General features: G+C 50.3%; 1 protein-coding gene across 1 annotated transcript in view; it reads right to left on the bottom strand.

Moving 5' to 3' along the window:
• The window catches only part of pam (peptidylglycine alpha-amidating monooxygenase), a 67865-nt gene that overhangs the window by 39295 nt on the left and 9629 nt on the right, over nt 1–18941 (bottom strand). Inside the window, exons 3-7 of the mRNA XM_080528612.1 lie at nt 17449–17572; nt 14250–14307; nt 8488–8575; nt 909–1000; nt 435–518 (exon numbers count right to left, since the gene is read on the bottom strand). Coding sequence (XP_080384738.1) covers nt 435–518; nt 909–1000; nt 8488–8575; nt 14250–14307; nt 17449–17572 — 446 coding nt within the window. The remainder of the gene's footprint in view (nt 1–434; nt 519–908; nt 1001–8487; nt 8576–14249; nt 14308–17448; nt 17573–18941) is intronic.

Raw genomic sequence — 18941 nt, 5'->3', positions numbered from 1 at the left:
AGTTGGCTGGCTGCTGTGGGGGAGAGCACAATAGCAACACTAGGCGCTAATTAAATAATCTCATGGTGGGAGTTGGAAACAAATATGCAACCCATACAGCTGATAATAAATGATGTTCTCATTATGAGAGTAATGTACCGTATAATAATTACTGGTGTACTGTAAGACTGTAAAACAGAGCATGTTAAATACCAGCCTTCCAGCCATCAGTGTGGCTTAGAATATCCACTCCTGGTGTGTGTGTGTGAAGACAGTGGTTGTCAATCATGGGTCTGGAGAGATGCAGGGGGGCGCAGGCTTTTGTTCCAGACCAGCACTAACACTTGTTAGGTCTAATTCGATCGGCTGAATCAGATGTCATCATCCACCACTCCACATTATCCATCATCTCACTCAATCCATCCTTCATCATCACCACCAACATGACCACTCACCTCTGAAAGCATTCACGTCCCCGTAGTGGATCTGCAGCACAAAGTAAGTGATCCTGGAGTCTCCTCCCACTTTAAACCCCACATCTGTGGGAGGAAGAGGAGAGGGTGGGATGAGAAGAGAGGGAGGGATGAGAAGAGGGGCAGGGATGAGGAGAGGGAGGGAGATATGAGTAGAGACCATTAATATCTGGGATGCTTGCTGAGACGTAATGATATATGGAACTGATTACCATACTTTAAACTAAAGCCTGGGGATTAACCTTCATAGATCTGACTCTCTAGAGAGGGGAAGGAGGGAGAGACGGGGGAGAGAGAGAGAGAGAGAGATGCTGGAAAGACGGAGCACAAGGGAAGTGGTGAGGGAATGATGCTAAAGATGAAAGGGAGAAAGATGGATATGAAATAGGAGGGATGAGAGAGAGAGAGAGAGAGAGAGAGAGAGAGAGAGAGAGAGAGAGAGAGAGAGGGGGGTACCTCTGGGCAATTTGGTGGGCGGAGCATTGCGTGCCCAAGCGTACATGATGGACGCGTCGTCCTCACAGGTCCCCTGTGAACTCCCACAGTCCCTGAGAACACAACACCATAGTTAACACAACACACCTGGTTCACACACACACAACACTCCCTGAGAACACAACACACCTGGTTCACACAAACAGTCCCTGAGAACACAACACACAGTCCCTGAGAACACAACACACCTGGTTCACACACACAACACTCCCTGAGAACACAACACACCTGGTTCACACAAACAGTCCCTGAGAACACAACACACAGTCCCTGAGAACACAACACACCTGGTTCACACACACACACACACACGCACACACGCACACACACACACACACACACACACACACACACACACACACACACACACACACACACACACACACACACACACACTGCTGGTACAGGTAGCAGGCCCATCCAGACTAATAAAACACTCACTTCTCTGTACCACAATTAAGCCCACACACACACACACACACACACACACACACACACTCACACACACACACACTAGGGATGGACGGTTTCCAATTATTGAAACCGAAAAACCGTCAGAGAGTAAAACCGCGGTTTTCCGGTTAACCGAAAAATACAGTAAAAAAAAAAAAAAAAAAAAAAAAAAAAGTAAAAGTAAAAAAACTAAAAAACTAAAGAGCGCCAATTTCAAATAATTGAGCCCTACTGCTACAATACACTCATGTCGAACACCATTAAAACACCGTAAGCACAGTCACAACACATTTAGGCTACTTAGTTTCACAAATATAAGTGGAAAGGCAGACTTTTGTAAGCTACACCATACATGAAAACACATGAACACTTAACACACCAGCTCCGCTGATCCAGGGTGCACGCCTGCACGGAAGATCATCTCTTGGAACAGCGTCTTCATTGAATGAACTGCTTTCTCAATATCTTGGTTCTTAGACAAAGTTTCAGCTGCTGCTCAATGTATTTAAATATTTGAATACTGCTCAATAATCACTGAAATATTAGACTTAGAATTATGCAGTGAACATACTTAAAGCTTTTCATAAAAACCACATGCCGCGAGACTGACTCGTCCTGAACTGTCGTAAGTCAATCAACAAAGAATGCCCCATCAAAATAAAAGTGCCCATGGTAGAGCTGTCAAAATAGAGCTTTCAAAATAAATGTACTAATACAGATAGAGATAAATACAGAACTACCTTTGCGTCACTAAGTGACCGCGTATCTTCTGAGACATGCGTTCTGTCATCACTTTCAGTAGCGCCTTCACACACAGTGGCGCTGTGCACAAACACTCTTGATCCGTATAGCTCTTGTTTTATTATATTGTGGTTTAGTAAATACTGCACTTGGAGTTACATTCAATGCATGATTTGTGCTATAGAACATAAATAAAGTTTGATTGATTGATATCAAATCAAATCACATTTTATTTCTATAGCGCATTTCTCACAAAAGTGACCCAATGCGCTTTACAGAGAGCAGCGAAAATGATCTTATTAAATGTAAGCGAGTAATTGTAAAAAACCTTTCCTATCTACCAATAACTGAAGGCAACTATCTTTCCCATAGAGTGATTCGTTACCCTTAAATATAATCCCAATTAGATATTAATCCTCAGTTATTCTTCACAACTGACCAAACCTCTCACTCATTGCGCGGCAGATTCAGACTGTATCATTGTTATTTTCACACACGACAAACATGTGACATGTTCCAGTTTTATTCTTATTCTATTTTATTCTTCTAAAAAAAAAAAAAAAAAAAAAAAAAACGGTTTCAGACGGTTTTGATAAAAAACCGTTTCTATTTTTATAAACCCCGGTTTTCGGTTTAACCGAAAAACCGTCCATCCCTAACACACACACACACACACACACACACACACACACACACACACACACACACACAATCCCTCACACACACACACCTCACATACAATCCCTCTCTCTCACATACACACACACCTCACATACAATCCCTCTCTCTCACATACACACACACCTCACATACAATCCCTCTCTCTCACATACACACACACCTCACATACAATCCCTCTCTCTCACATACACACACACCTCACACACAATGCCTCTCTCTCACACACACTTCACATACAATACAATCCCTCTCACATACACCTCACATACAATACAACCTCCCTCTACACTCCCACGCTCCCCGAGAGAATAACACACTCCATCAATACATCTCTCCCCTTGGCACTTTGTTTCAAGGTTCATCACTCCATTCTCAGTGGGAGGGAGCACCGTTGTTAACCCACACAGGCAGCCATCAGGGAGCGACTCTAGCAGGGCGTTCAAGAGCATCAGCGGGGAGTGAAACACCAAGGGCGGGAGGGACAATAATACCTTCAACTTGAAAGGCCAACGAAAGGTCGAAAACGTTAAAATGGATTTGCTGTTTTTCCTTTGGAAAAAGACTAGGCCAGTATGTAAACAACGGGTTCAAACTCTGCAGTCTAATGTGAATCTAGCCAACGCAGAGTATAGTGTTAAGCGATTCCTTTATCGGTAGTACGCCCACGTCCGTCCGTCCCCGCCACCAGGGAGGTTTAGCTGTCTACAGCTGGTGTTAAGTTGAGAGGCTAAGAAGACTCTTAAGATGGTTTCTCCTAATAACCTGTCCGGGACGATGCCGCAATCATCTCTTCCCAACGAAACACACTGTGACTGGCCGCAGTCAGAGACTGGCAGTACTAAACACACACACACACAAGCACACAGCCGCCTGCCTCCCGCGGTCCCAGACAATTCCTGTTAAGAGCCATTCTGACGTTTGCTCTCAGATTCCATTTCATGCCTTTCCGCTCTGCGGGTTCTACAAACACCAGTGAAAAGCATTCTGTGGCCGTTTCTGATGCAATAATCGTTCACTTAACTTGTTTACCTTCTTCTGTAGACGTCTAAAGGAGTGAGGGGGAAGAAGGGGGTTGTTATTGATGTATAACGGACACTGTTTGCTGCACTAGGGAGGGCAGCAGGGTGCAGATGATAAGGATGGAGTTTCATATTTCAGAGGGTGCATTTAGCTTAGCTTAGCGAGTGTGTGTGTGTGTGTGTGTGTGTGTGTGTGTGTGTGTGTGTGTGTGTTTTAGCTCTGTGAGCATGTGGAATCTAGCTAGCTAGCATTGTGATTGGTAGTCACATGGTGTGGCCTATTTTCATGCCCCCTGCTGATCCTCCAGAGCCTCTTTGATTTCAGAAGCTGCTTCACAGCGCCACACACACACACACACACACACACACACACACACACACACACACACACACACACACACAGCTTCAGTCCCTCTGCCTCTCTTTCACACTCCCCGCCGCCAGGGCTTTCAGAGGTGGGGGTGGGGGGTAAAAAATAGAAATCCATCGCCCACAGGACAGTCATGATGAGATTAATTTGATGAAAAACAGACTAAATGGATGAATGGATTAACACCTTGTACACATAAAGGAGAGGAGAGAGTGTGTCTGAGACAGAGCCAATGTGTTCATGACGCTCTTGAGGAATTATTGATCCTTGTCCACGCAGACAGTCGGTAAAACATTAAATTCCAGTATTTCTTCAGCAGAAAGTACTAGTCTTCTAGTGTTAGTGGCAGTAGCCTCCAGCCAGGAGGATAGAGGTGGAGAGGTAGTCTAGAGAAGGCTGCTCCATGTCCTCCTCCTCGGCTAATGTTGCCTTTGTATCTCCTCTCCCCTCAGGCTAGGTTTTGATGAGGCGCACACACCTTCTAATCGACAGTGTTCCCTCTCTCTCTTTCTCTCTTACCTCCTAACCAACAGATCTCTCTCTCTCTCTCTTCCCCCTCCAGCCCCTCCCCAACCGACAGATCTCTCTCTCTCTCTCTCTCTTTCCCCCTACAGCCCCTCCCCAACCGACAGATCTCTCTCTCTCTCTCTCTCTCTCTCTCTCTCTTTCTCTCGTTCCGTGGAACCCTGTTGTCGAGGTGAGCAGTTGCTATGGTAACAGGCAAGTTTATTAGTGAGTGTCTGAAGCAGGCTGGTGGGAGGCCTCCCCTCTCTCCTCTCCTTCTCCCCCCTCCCTCCCTCTCTCCTCTCCTTCTCCCCCCCTCCCTCCCTCTCTCCTCTCCTTCTCCCCCCCTCCTCCCCTCTCTCCTCTCCTTCTCCCCCCTCCCTCCCTCTCTCCTCTCCTTCTCCCCCCCCCTCCCTCTCTCCTCTCCTTCTCTCCCCCCTTCCTCCCTCTCTCCTCTCCTTCTCCCCCCCTCCTCCCCTCTCTCCTCTCCTTCTCCCCCCTCCCTCCCTCTCTCCTCTCCTTCTCCCCCCTTCCTCCCTCTCTCCTCTCCTTCTCCCCCCCTCCCTCCCTCTCTCCTCTCCTTCTCCCCCCCTCCTCCCCTCTCTCCTCTCCTTCTCCCCCCTCCCTCCCTCTCTCCTCTCCTTCTCCCCCCTCCCTCCCTCTCTCCTCTCCTTCTCCCCCCCTCCCTCCCTCTCTCCTCTCCTTCTCCCCCCCTCCTCCCCTCTCTCCTCTCCTTCTCCCCCCTCCCTCCCTCTCTCCTCTCCTTCTCCCCCCCCCTCCCTCTCTCCTCTCCTTCTCTCCCCCCTTCCTCCCTCTCTCCTCTCCTTCTCCCCCCCTCCCTCTCTCCTCTCCTTCTCTCCCCCCTTCCTCCCTCTCTCCTCTCCTTCTCCCCCCCCTCCCTCTCTCCTCTCCTTCTCCCCCCCCTCCCTCCCTCTCTCCTCTCCTTCTCCCCCCCCTCCCTCCCTCTCTCCTCTCCTTCTCCCCCCCTTCCTCCCTCTCTCCTCTCCTTCTCCTTCTCCCCCCCCTCCCTCCCTCTCTCCTCTCCTTCTCTCCCCCCCCTCCCTCTCTCCTCTCCTTCTCCTTCTCCCCCCCCCTCCCTCCCTCTCTACTCTCCTTCTCCCCCCTCCCTCCCTCCCTCTCTCCTCTCCTTCTCTCCCCCCTTCCTCCCTCTCTCCTCTCCTTCTCCCCCCCTCCCTCTCTCCTCTCCTTCTCTCCCCCCTTCCTCCCTCTCTCCTCTCCTTCTCCCCCCCTCCCTCTCTACTCTCCTTCTCCCCCCTCCCTCCCTCCCTCTCTCCTCTCCTTCTCTCCCCCCTTCCTCCCTCTCTCCTCTCCTTCTCCCCCCCTCCCTCTCTCCTCTCCTTCTCCCCCCTCCCTCCCTCCCTCTCTCCTCTCCTTCTCCCCCCCCTCCCTCCCTCTCTACTCTCCTTCTCTCCCCCCTTCCTCCCTCTCTCCTCTCCTTCTCCCCCCCTCCCTCTCTACTCTCCTTCTCCCCCCCTCCCTCCCTCTCTACTCTCCTTCTCTCCCCCCTTCCTCCCTCTCTCCTCTCCTTCTCCCCCCCTCCCTCTCTACTCTCCTTCTCCCCCCCCTCCCTCCCTCCCTACTCTCCTTCTCCCCCCCCTCCCTCCCTCTCTCCTCTCCTTCTCCCCCCCTCCCTCTCTCCTCTCCTTCTCTCCCCCCTTCCTCCCTCCCTCCTCTCCTTCTCCCCCCCCTCCCTCTCTCCTCTCCTTCTCCCCCCCCTCCCTCCCTCTCTCCTCTCCTTCTCCCCCCCCTCCCTCCCTCTCTCCTCTCCTTCTCCCCCCCTTCCTCCCTCTCTCCTCTCCTTCTCCTTCTCCCCCCCCTCCCTCCCTCTCTCCTCTCCTTCTCTCCCCCCCCTCCCTCTCTCCTCTCCTTCTCCCCCCCCCTCCCTCCCTCTCTACTCTCCTTCTCCCCCCTCCCTCCCTCCCTCTCTCCTCTCCTTCTCTCCCCCCTTCCTCCCTCTCTCCTCTCCTTCTCCCCCCCTCCCTCTCTCCTCTCCTTCTCTCCCCCCTTCCTCCCTCTCTCCTCTCCTTCTCCCCCCCTCCCTCTCTACTCTCCTTCTCCCCCCTCCCTCCCTCCCTCTCTCCTCTCCTTCTCTCCCCCCTTCCTCCCTCTCTCCTCTCCTTCTCCCCCCCTCCCTCTCTCCTCTCCTTCTCCCCCCTCCCTCCCTCCCTCTCTCCTCTCCTTCTCCCCCCCCTCCCTCCCTCTCTACTCTCCTTCTCTCCCCCCTTCCTCCCTCTCTCCTCTCCTTCTCCCCCCCTCCCTCTCTACTCTCCTTCTCCCCCCCTCCCTCCCTCTCTACTCTCCTTCTCTCCCCCCTTCCTCCCTCTCTCCTCTCCTTCTCCCCCCCTCCCTCTCTACTCTCCTTCTCCCCCCCCTCCCTCCCTCCCTACTCTCCTTCTCCCCCCCCTCCCTCCCTCTCTCCTCTCCTTCTCCCCCCCTTCCTCCCTCTCTCCTCTCCTTCTCCCCCCCTCCTCCCTCTCTCCTCTCCTTCTCCCCCCCTCCCTCTCTCCTCTCCTTCTCCCCCCTCCCTCCCTCCCTCTCTCCTCTCCTTCTCCCCCCCCTCCCTCCCTCTCTACTCTCCTTCTCTCCCCCCTTCCTCCCTCTCTCCTCTCCTTCTCCCCCCCTCCCTCTCTACTCTCCTTCTCCCCCCCCTCCCTCCCTCTCTACTCTCCTTCTCTCCCCCCTTCCTCCCTCTCTCCTCTCCTTCTCCCCCCCTCCCTCTCTACTCTCCTTCTCCCCCCCCTCCCTCCCTCCCTACTCTCCTTCTCCCCCCCCTCCCTCCCTCTCTCCTCTCCTTCTCCCCCCTCCCTCCCTCTCTCCTCTCCTTCTCCCCCCCTTCCCTCCCTCTCTCCTCTCCTTCTCCCCCCCCTCCCTCCCTCTCTCCTCTCCTTCTCCCACCCCTCCCTCCCTCTCTCCTCTCCTTCTCCCACCCCTCCCTCCCTCTCTCCTCTCTTTCTCCCCCCTCCATCCCTCCCTCTCTCCTTCTCCCCCCCCTCTCTCCTCCCTCTCCTCTCCTTCTCCCACCCCTCCCTCCCTCTCTCCTCTCTCCTTCTCCCCCCCCTCTCTCCTCCCTCTCCTCCCTCCCCTCCCCCCCCCCCCCCTCTCTCTCTCTCCATGGGGAGAGTGTAGTTATCCTAGGCGTTTGCTGTCCCAGTCATATACAGCAGAGCAGAGTGATGACTGTTAAGTGCTCCAGCTGACTGTGTTGAACCACGGCCAGTGGTTATTGCAACATAATATCTCTCCTCTGGCTCCTGTTCACGGAGAGCCCAAAAACCACACTTGGTGTTGTCACGGTTGTTTGGTAGTCGTTAAGTGCTACAGGAAATACTTTTTTGCTCACAGTTGAGTGCTACAGAGTCTTCCACTGCTCAGAGAGCTGTGTGAGGTGTGTGTGCTCGACGGATGGACGGTTTCATCAGTCAGAGAGTGCAGGTGCTCTACTGTGTGTGTGGGGTTAGCCCTAAGTGAGAACACGTCTAAGTTGTCACCCGCTAACAATTTAGATCCCCCACTTGGTGTCCATCGGCCAATTAGTGTAAATTCGGAATTTCAGTTCTTTACTAGTATACCTCCCAATCAGTGTCGTTATAAAACTCTAAATGACAAATCTGTGGCTCTCTATGAAAAAAATGTACCCAGTGGAGTCTGAGATATCGTGTGTGATGTACAGACATACGAAGGATGGAGACAGATCCACAGTTTCATGGCGGGGGACAATTGAACATCGTAAAGCATGTGTCATGTGACTGACCAGTAGTCGCTGACGGAGACTGGAGTCCTGCAGCCGTACAGAAGCATGTGATGGGCCGTGTCCATGCTGGCGTGGGGGACGAAGTCCACTGAGGAGGAGAACAACAATGACTCTTGTTATTTGTTATATATATATAACATTTACATTTTAACCCATTTAGCAGACGCTTCTATGCAAAGCGACTTACAATTAGAGATTACAGGGACAGTCTCCCTGGAGTCATTTAGGGCTGTGCCTTACTCAAGGGCACACTAGTGACTCAAGAGTGACTCATGACCTTCTGATTACCAGTCCTCACTAAACACTAGGCCACCCACTACTAATAACAACAACATAACAACAATATCATCTGACATCATAAAAGCAACAATAGAATGACTACTGTGTAACTATGGGGTTAAATCCCTGGGCAAAGCCTTTGATCCTGTTGTTTTGGCAGAGCTTAGAGGGAGAATTCCTTCTTGTCTGTTTACGCCACACACACACACACACACCCACACACACACACACACACACACACATCCATCCATCCATACACATCCATACACATCCATACACATCCATACACCCACATACCCCCCTCACTGCCTGTTTCTTCACCAAGGCTAATGAGCCTGTTTTGATGTCAGAAAACCTCAGCCTTCAAGGTGCTGTAGGAAACCAACCCCCAGGTTCAGATTTAAACCACGAAAATACCTCTGAAAAAAGCTCTGAGAGCGCAGAAAAATAATTCAAAGAGGCTGTATGTATGTGTGTGTGTCTCTTAGTAATCGTGAGTGTGGTGTTCAGAGTGTTTAGACGAGCAGGGGGTGGTGATTGAAACCTTAAAGGGACACTCCCACGTTTCCTCTTCTTCATCAGAGCGGTGGTTCTGCAGACTTGGCGATGCTCCACACACTTGCCTGAGCGTCAGCCTCAATGCTTAGTCAATACACTTTCCACTTCAAAGTGATGGAGACCCTCGGGGCAGCTCCCCCTTCTAGCGGGTGCGCACGCACACACACACACACACTGGCATACGCACCCACACATTGGCCTACGCACCAACACATTGGCACATGCACGCTTAGACACACAAGAGGAACATGCGTAGACACACTGGCGCCCGCACACACACGCCTGTCTTACCCGAGGTCTGAATAATGAATGGGCTGGTCAGGCAGGACTGAGAGTGTTGGTGGAGGGAGGGTCTTATCTGAGCTGTGTGCTCAGGGAGAGGAAAGCTGCAACACGTCTGTTTCCATAGATACACTGGCGCTTACACCAACACTTGTCTGGCATCTCCATCTGGGCTCTCTCGTCGGTAGCTTTCTGTACAGGATCCACTCCTTCACTAGATGATTGTATATCTGCTATTCACTTCAAACAAATCCATGTACTGAACATGGTATGGTTTTAAAAAGTATTCTAAAGTTAGAAAGGTGCGATATGTAACATTCAAGCTTTCGAATGGTTCTAAATGACCTATGCTGAACACGTTTAAAAAATCTAATGCAATCAGGGAATGAGAAGCCTTAAAACAAATATTTTTGTTTTCTAAAATGGAGTGTTGCGTGCGACACACTCTTGTGTACAATTGGCCAGGGGTGTTCCAGGGGAGTGAAGTCCTGGCAGCCTCTTCGAATTGTGCGTGCATGAAGAAACACAACAGCAAATAGCAGCAAAAAGTACATTTCGGGGGGGCAATATTATTATTATTGCCTCTGTGGCATATTTCCAACATATTTCCACCATGCTCCTTTAAATCAGGGCTTCCAGAGTTTGCTTCTAGCTGTATCATTGGGTCTGACAGGTATAGTGCTACTCTCAGGATGAACAAATCTAATCTCAGTTCCTGCTGGTCTGTGTCTCTGGAGGTGTGTGTCTGTGTCTCTGGAGGTGTGTGTCTGTAGTGAGTTAGAGGTGTGTGTCTGTAGTGAGTTAGAGGAGGTGTGTGTCTGTAGTGAGTTAGAGGTGTGTGTGTGTCTGTAGTGAGTTAGAGGAGGTGTGTGTGTAGTGAGTTAGAGGAGGTGTGTGTGTGTCTGTAGTGAGTTAGAGGTGTGTGTCTGTAGTGAGTTAGAGGTGTGTGTCTGTAGTGAGTTAGAGGTGTGTGTCTGTAGTGAGTTAGAGGTGTGTGTCTGTAGTGAGTTAGAGGTGTGTGTCTGTAGTGAGTTAGAGGAGGTGTGTCTGTAGTGAGTTAGGGGAGTTGTGTGTGTGTGTCTGTAGTGAGTTAGAGGTGTGTGTCTGTAGTGAGTTAGAGGTGTGTGTCTGTAGTGAGTTAGAGGTGTGTGTCTGTAGTGAGTTAGAGGAGGTGTGTGTGTCTGTAGTGAGTTAGAGGAGGTGTGTGTCTGTAGTGAGTTAGAGGTGTGTGTCTGTAGTGAGTTAGAGGTGTGTGTCTGTAGTGAGTTAGAGGTGTGTGTCTGTAGTGAGTTAGAGGAGGTGTGTGTGTAGTGAGTTAGAGGAGGTGTGTGTCTGTAGTGAGTTAGGGGAGGTGTGTGTGTGTAGTGAGTTAGAGGAGGTGTGTGTGTGTCTGTAGTGAGTTAGAGGTGTGTGTCTGTAGTGAGTTAGAGGCGGTGTGTGTGTAGTGAGTTAGGGGAGTTGTGTGTGTGTCTGTAGTGAATTAGAGGTTATGTGTGTGTCTGTAGTGAGTTGGAGGTGTGTGTGTGTCTGTAGTGAGTTAGAGGAGGTATGTGTGTGTGTGTGTGTGTGTGTGTGTGTGTGTGTGTGTGTGTGTGTGTGTGTGTGTGTCTGTAGTGAGTTAGAAGAGGTGTGTGTGTGTGTCTGTAGTGAATTAGAGGTGGTATGTGTGTGTGTGTGTGTGTGTGTGTGTGTGTGTGTGTCTGTAGTGAGTTAGAAGAGGTGTGTGTGTGTCTGTAGTGAATTAGAGGTGGTGTGTGTCAGAGACTATACTACATAATTAGCCAACAAACGCCTTGGCATTAATCAAAACTAAACAGAAGGGGGGGGAGAGAGAAAGAGAAAGAGATTATGATGATGGAGACATCACTCCTCTCTTTCCAATCCAAAGCAGTGAGAGTCAGCTATAGCAGCGTTGTTTGATATTTTGGGCCTTTTTGGATCGGTATGATAACTAAAAGGATTTGACAATCATGCAGTATCAACCAGGCACGGCATTAAAGGACGGGTCATAGCACATAGGGCAAACTGTAGAGGGCATTATAGCTACATATTATTATTGCTGCTATAGATTAAAATTAAACGGACTGCGCCTTATTCCAAAGCACTTTACAATGGCCTCTCATTCACTCATTCACACATCAATGGCGGCAAACTACCATGCAAGGTGCCAGCCCGCTCATTGGGAGCAACTTGGGGTTCAGTGTCTTGCCCAAGGACACCTCAACATGTGGCCAGCCGGGGTTCGAACCGCCAATGTGCCAACCTTGCAATCATCAGACGCCGGCTCTACCTCCTGCGCCACAGCCGCAGATAGATTGAGAGTTTAGGTACAGGATAAGAAATAGGTTAACCTTAACCCTAGGTTAACCTTAACCCTAACAATGGATTGTGTTTGTACACCTTATGCCAATTTGCCACGCCGTATACTGACACACCAGGGGGTCAGATACCATGTCCTCATTCCATTCCATGCATTACAATGAGCCATACACCAGCCTCCCCTGACACAAACACACACACAGTGTCAAAACTGAAGATGTACTGTGCTGTATCTAGCTGCTGTATCCTCGTAACCATGATAAACGATTAGCCGCTATACAACAATGACAAAGGACGTCTTCTACTTGTGACTCAACGAGGACCGAACACCACAGTGTCTCATTATCCGTGCCGGAGATGGATCAAATGCAGCCGTCCTCATTACCCAAATAATCCCTTGTAAGTCTTTTACAGAAATTATCCGTTCCGCCATATCCTTCTACTTTGCCTCTGCGTGTCTCACACCGAAGATTGCTGCTAATTTCTCAAGACACATGGATTATGTTCAAATCAGCCTCACGCAATGATCGTGAAATCTTTGGTGTAGTCATGCTTTGTTGACTGACATCCGCCCACACACAAACACACACACACTTTCAGCCTAACTTGAATATCGACGTTGAGTTTCTATCTGTTCTGTAGTTATGGCATTGTGTCAATAACGATTGCTTTCATTCTCAATTGACAGGTGTGGTCACGTTTCTGTCTAGATAGTCATGGTTATGTAGAGTGATGCTGACAGGACTCCTCAGCCTCACTGAACTGGCTAACCTGACCATTTCTCTGTTTCATCATCAACACGGCAGGCTATGGATGACGCAATGTCACAGACAGACACTGAATGAAAGAGAGAGAGAGAGGACATTTTGCAGGAGGAGAGGAAGCAGGGAGGATGGAGGACCTGTTTTGTTATGCATATTCAAAAGGCCAGCAATGGGGAGCAGCTGGGGAGTGTGTGTGTGTGTGTGTGTGTGTGTGTGTGTGTGTGTGTGTGTGTCACTGGAGTGGCTGGTGGCCCTGGGACTGATGTCACCCAGCTGATGGTGACAGATGGTTTCTAACTGCGATGAATACATGAAAAGGCTGTTGGAGCCTCAGGTGAAGTACCCTCTCATACACACACACACACTGGCAGACACTCCCTTCCATACAGACAGACGGACACAAACGCCCACGCTCACATACAGGCAGTGACAAGCACACAAACACGGAAAAACATACTGCGCGCGTGCACACACACACACACACACACACACACACAGACACAGACACAGACACACACACACACAGACACACACAGACACACACACACACACACACACACACACACACACACACACACACACACAGGAGTGAGACAGTGTCTGTCGAGTTAAACACACCTTTACAGGGTCAACCCTCTAAGCACTACCATTCCTCTCAGAGCCTCTAAAGGCTGTTATCAGTGTGATCACTAATGCTCAGCAGTAACCTTCATCACCACGGCTCCTCTCCTGCAATAACACCGCACTGGGCTCACTTACGGCTCTCTTTAGCCTCTGTGTGTGCGTATGCGTGTGTGCGTATGTGTGTATGCGTGTGTGTGTATGTGTGCGTGTGTGTGTTTGTATGTGTTCTTGTCAAATATGATTTAACAGGATTGTAGACAGACAACAGACAAGCTTGCCTTTATTGTCTCTGCCAGGGGCGTTAGAGGAGAGGAAGGGAGGGGAGAGGAGAGGAGAGGAATGTGGTTGGCTAGGAAGGTGGTAATCTGGTTGTGCCCCTAACTGGACAAATAACACACTCGGCTAAAGCACACAGACTTAGTCTGCTTGACGGCACACACGCACGCACGCACGCACGCACGCACGCACGCACGCACGCACACACGCACGCACACACGCACACACGCACACACACACACGCACACACACGCACACACACACACACACACACACACACACACCTACCTCCCTGAAAGACTCAGACGACTCACCAGTAGGATTAGGGGACAGCATGGTGTATTATTAAGGGATTTCTCCCCACACCCCCACTTGGTCAAACATCATACATGGGAAAGACGGTTGCCAATGGCAACCGGGGGAAACGTCTGTCCTGGCCTGTCTTGGTGTGTCAGCGGGTTGAGAAATGGGGCCGAGAAGTAAATACTGTGTGAAATAATGCAGTTTGTGGATGATGGCTGGGGTTGTGGCAGCAGGATCGCTGCTGGTATGACTTGAAAGAGTGTGGACCAAGGTTTTTGTAGTGGGAGCACGTAAGCGTACAGATTTGTGCCCTTGTACGATTGGTATTTTTTATTTGAAGGGTGATATGTTACTCACCGATATAAGCATCCCTGGTGGTCGGTACTGGTACTGCCACACACAGGTAGGTATCCGACTGAAACAACAGAAAGACATGTTTGAGATGCACACATTTGAAACGTTACAGTGCAACCATGGTTACCAACGTTCAACATGAGTAGAAAATAAGGCTTTGGGATGATCTCTCGCTGAGTCCGTCCTCTCTGCATACAGAGTGACTCATCCTTCTGTGTTGACCTGACTGAGATAATCACAATTCACAACAGTGAAACAAACCAGAAGCTGTGTCTTTGGTGAGCTTCTCATGAAGGGCATACATGTCTTTCATGTTTCACCTTGACCTCCCAGACGTGGTGTTTCACTGTAACAACACAACCTCAATCTCCCAGACGTGACGATTCACCATGACAACACAACCTTGACCTCCCAGACGTGGTGTTTCACTGTGACAAGTTACACAACCTCAACCTCCCAGACGTGACGATTCACCGTGACAACACAACCTCAATCTCCCAGACGTGGTGTTTCACCGTGACAACGCGACCTCAATCTCCCAGACGTGACATTACACCGTCACACACCTCTAAGCACCTCAGAACCTGTGAGATTGTGTGAATCCTCTGACTCACTCAGGTGTAGATGTGAGTACTGTAGAGACCAAAAGCACGGGAAAGTGTGTGTGTGTGTGTGTGTGTGTGTGTGTGTGTGTGTGTGTGTATATGTGTGCGTGTGCGCGCGCAACACATGAATGGACATAAGTCTTAAATCCCCTCCTCCTCCCTCCACGTGGAATAGTTCCACCCGTCTGGGGGAGAGAGAGTGATATGCGGCCAGGCCCAGACATGACAGAGCGCCGTGTCTCCACACTGGGATCCATCACTGCTCTCCTCCTCCCAGGAGAGACCTCTCTATCAGTGAGAGATCACACATCTAGGAAACACTCAAAATAACACGTCTCCTCCCCTTTTCCTCTCCCACTCACTTTTGCTAGCACTATATGTGAGGCTCTGTTCTTGTTTTTCTGCTTTTCTATTTTTCTCTTCTCCTCCTCCTCCTCCTCCTCCTCTCTCTCGTTCATCCCATCTACAGCAGCCTAGCCGAGGCCTATATGCGACATGGTGCCATTTGTTCGTTACTTCAATAACAAAGCGTAGGCGTTGAGAAGAGGAAGTGATGGTTGGGGGGTGGGGGGGGGGGGAGATAAATAAAGAATGTCAGGCGTGGTTTCCATAGTTCCCCTGGTGCAGCCTTTAAGTGACACATTTGTAATAAACATGACAGGGCAGTTGTTTCCGTGGAAACGCTTTAATTGCTTAGTTATGGCCGGTGGCTCGGTGCTGTCAGTCAACCGAGCTCCGGATCCCAGCTGGAACACGGTCAGATTATTAAAATCAACCCCAGGCCCGGTCTGGGCTGCTGAAAGAACACCTGTCTGCTGTTGTGACAGCACTGTTGGATCCGACGCAGGGGGTATTGCCAGTTATTCAGAAAACATTAAAAAATCAATATTAGGGCTGAACTATAGTTACTCTAGCCTGGGCCTCAGACTATAAGTATACTACTGTTATAGAGGCAGCTCTGCATGAGGGGGAGGGGAGGCAGCATAACAATGAGCCCGTCCTCCAATTTCTACCTCCACCAGCCTCCCCTGGTCTGATGGAACTCGGACCTTAGCACAGCTCGCGTCTTTCCGACGGACATCGTGACTTTGTAAAAAGCATACAGAGACTTGTGAATCTGTGATTCCATCTTTTATAGCGACAGCGTTGTCCGATGGAATTCAGGCGGCAAGTTATTGTAAAAAAGGTAAAGCGCAGCTTGCGTCCGTCAAAGGGACGTTGTGACTTTAACAATCTCCACATAAATTCCAGCAGCGAGAACTTGGGTTTTATAAGGCCAACATAGTAGGCGAGTGTATACGATCCATCGTTTGATAAAAAACAACCTTTAGCCCTGCCTGTCTCCAAAGCTGCCAAGCAGATACTCTAGAAAGCCCAAACAGGATGGCTGCGTGACCTGGTTCACAGCTATCTGGAGGGCCAGAGAAAGGCCAAGTCCTCACACATCAATGCAACACCAGTCCCTGGGCTGACCCAGACACCGAGCGCAGGGCAGATAAACCACAGCTCAAACCTTGTTTTCTTCTTTAATCCCTACCTGCCTCCCTACCTGCCTCCCTACCTGCCTCCCTACCTGCCTCCCTCCCTGCTTCCCTCCCTATCTACCTGACTCCCCTCCTACCCCCTACTTCCCTGCCTCTCTACATTTTTACATTTACATTTTTGCCATTTGGCAGACGCCTTATTCCAAAGCGACTTACAACTCTCTCCTCCCCTCCCTGCCTCCCTCCCTCCCTACCCCTCCCTGCCTCCCTTCAGCCAACCCTACCAACACTCTTGGATGAATGACTGGGCGATGACTCACAGACCTGCACTGAGAATAATAATAGATCCCCCCTCCCCTTCTCTCACATACACGCGCACACAGACAGACAGACACACACACACACACACACACACACACACACACACACACACACACTCTTGAAACAGTCAAAGTATTCAAAGCTCACAAAGCCTGGAGCTCAATTACAACAATTCTGTCATGTTATGTTCCCCTCCTGCTCCTGAGAGAGAGAGAGCGAGAGAGAAAGAGAGAGAACATGTATCTGTAGTTCTATGACTCCTAGCCAATGCAGCAGGACTGGACAGGGTAGGAGGGGAGGATGGGGGGGGTGGGATGGGGGCGGTGGGGAGGGGGGGGGGTGGGGGCGAGCTGCTTTGCTGAGAAGCCAATTAGCTCAGTGTGCAGTAGTGAGCCAACTGTAATGACTGCATTACTGTAGGATCAATAGTGGGCGCGCGCGTACACACACACACACACACACACAGTGGAGGAGGCCAGCCCTGACAACTCCTATGAGGAAATAATAAACGCGTCCAGAGGACGTTATCCTCCCTGATAAGGAGCAGCAGCCTACCAGCCTCCCCGCACGTCCTGCAGCTGGTCAGCGTTCCCTACTCTGCCTTTATTTACCTACATGTCAGCTCCACCATATCTCTCAGACAACACACCTCATGTAAATACCGCTCACTGATTTCCCTTGTCTTGACTGACACACACACACACACACACACACACACACACACACACACAGACACAGAGACACACACACAGATGCGCGCACATACACATACACACACACAGCCCCACTCACCGTGGTAGGGAGGACCCCAGGCATGCGTATGTCCAGGGAGAAGTTGTGTGTGTTGGACAGGACCACGGGCTGTCTGGCCCTGGTGCTGCAGTCGTTAGGGTCCGACCATGCACTCTCCTCAAACCTGGAACAATACATACACCTTTATTATAATAGGAATAATAACAGTAATAATTCACCATGCACTCTCCTCAAATCTGTTATAATAACAACAACAACAACAACAACAACAACAACAACAACAACAACAACACAAATGCAGTCCCTCAAACATGGAACAATACATACAAGAAATATCATAATCATAATAGTAATAATGCACCATGCTCTCTCCTCAAATCTGTTATAACAACAACAACAACAACAACAACAACAACACAAATGCACTCCCCTCAAACCTGGAACAATAACTATAATAATAATTATAACAACACTACACCACACACTCTCATAAAACCTGGAATAATAAATATTATAATAACAAAAACAATACAAATACGCTGCGTACTCTCATCAAAACTAATCCACACAGACAGGGAAGAAGAGGTTAGAAATACTGTAATAGCGATACAGTCATATGTAGAACAGAAATCTCCCTCCTAACCACCAACCCAGTGATGGTTAGGTGTAGGGTATATTACAAAACCTTATTATCCTCAATGAGGGAATTTGTTTTGCAGCATACAGGCCACACAATGAATCAGTATGCAAACAATCAGACAATGACTCCTCCTCCTCCTCCCTCGCTGCTGTAGAATCACTCAGCATTTGTCTGAAAAACTATTTTTTTCACTATGTCACAATGACCTACACTTTAGGAACTGTGTTCCTCTGCACTACTCCCCTGTCCGTCCGTCCGTCCGCCTGCCTGCCTGCCTGCCTGCCTGCCTGCCTGCCTGCCTGCCTGCCTGCCTGCCTGCCTGCCTGCCTGTCTGCCTGCCTGCCTGCCTGCCTGCCTGCCTGCCTGTCTGCCTGCCTGCCTGCCTGTCTGCCTGCCTGTCTGCCTGCCTGCCTGCCTGCCTGCCTGTCTGCCTGCCTGCCTGTCTGTCTGCCTGCCTGTCTGCCTGCCTGCCTGCCTGCCTGCCTGCCTGCCTGTCTGCCTGTCTGCCTGCCTGCCTGCCTGCCTGCCTGCCTGCCTGTCTGCCTGTCTGCCTGTCTGCCTGTCTGCCTGTCTGCCTGCCTGCCTGCCTGCCTGCCTGTCTGCCTGTCTGCCTGTCTGCCTGCCTGCCTGTCTGCCTGTCTGCCTGTCTGCCTGTCTGCCTGTCTGCCTGTCTGCCTGTCTGCCTGCCTGCCTGCCTGCCTGTCTGCCAGGCAGTTGGAGGAAAGAGAGTGGGAGGCTCAGAGCAGTCTGGACCTTAATGAGTGTACCTAACACACGGAGGTGTTGACTAACAGCTGACGAGAGCTGACACGAGCTGCGCTTAATGAGCATTCCTTCACAGTTCACACACTTACACACCTGCGACTGGCATACACCTTCCTTTCCAAATAGA

Source organism: Nansenia antarctica (genome assembly GCF_963989245.1).
Source record: "Nansenia antarctica genome assembly, chromosome: 4".
Classification (NCBI taxonomy): domain Eukaryota; kingdom Metazoa; phylum Chordata; class Actinopteri; order Argentiniformes; family Microstomatidae; genus Nansenia; species Nansenia antarctica.
Note: the sequence above shows the minus strand (reverse complement) of the source record. Positions and strands in the feature narration are given on the sequence as shown.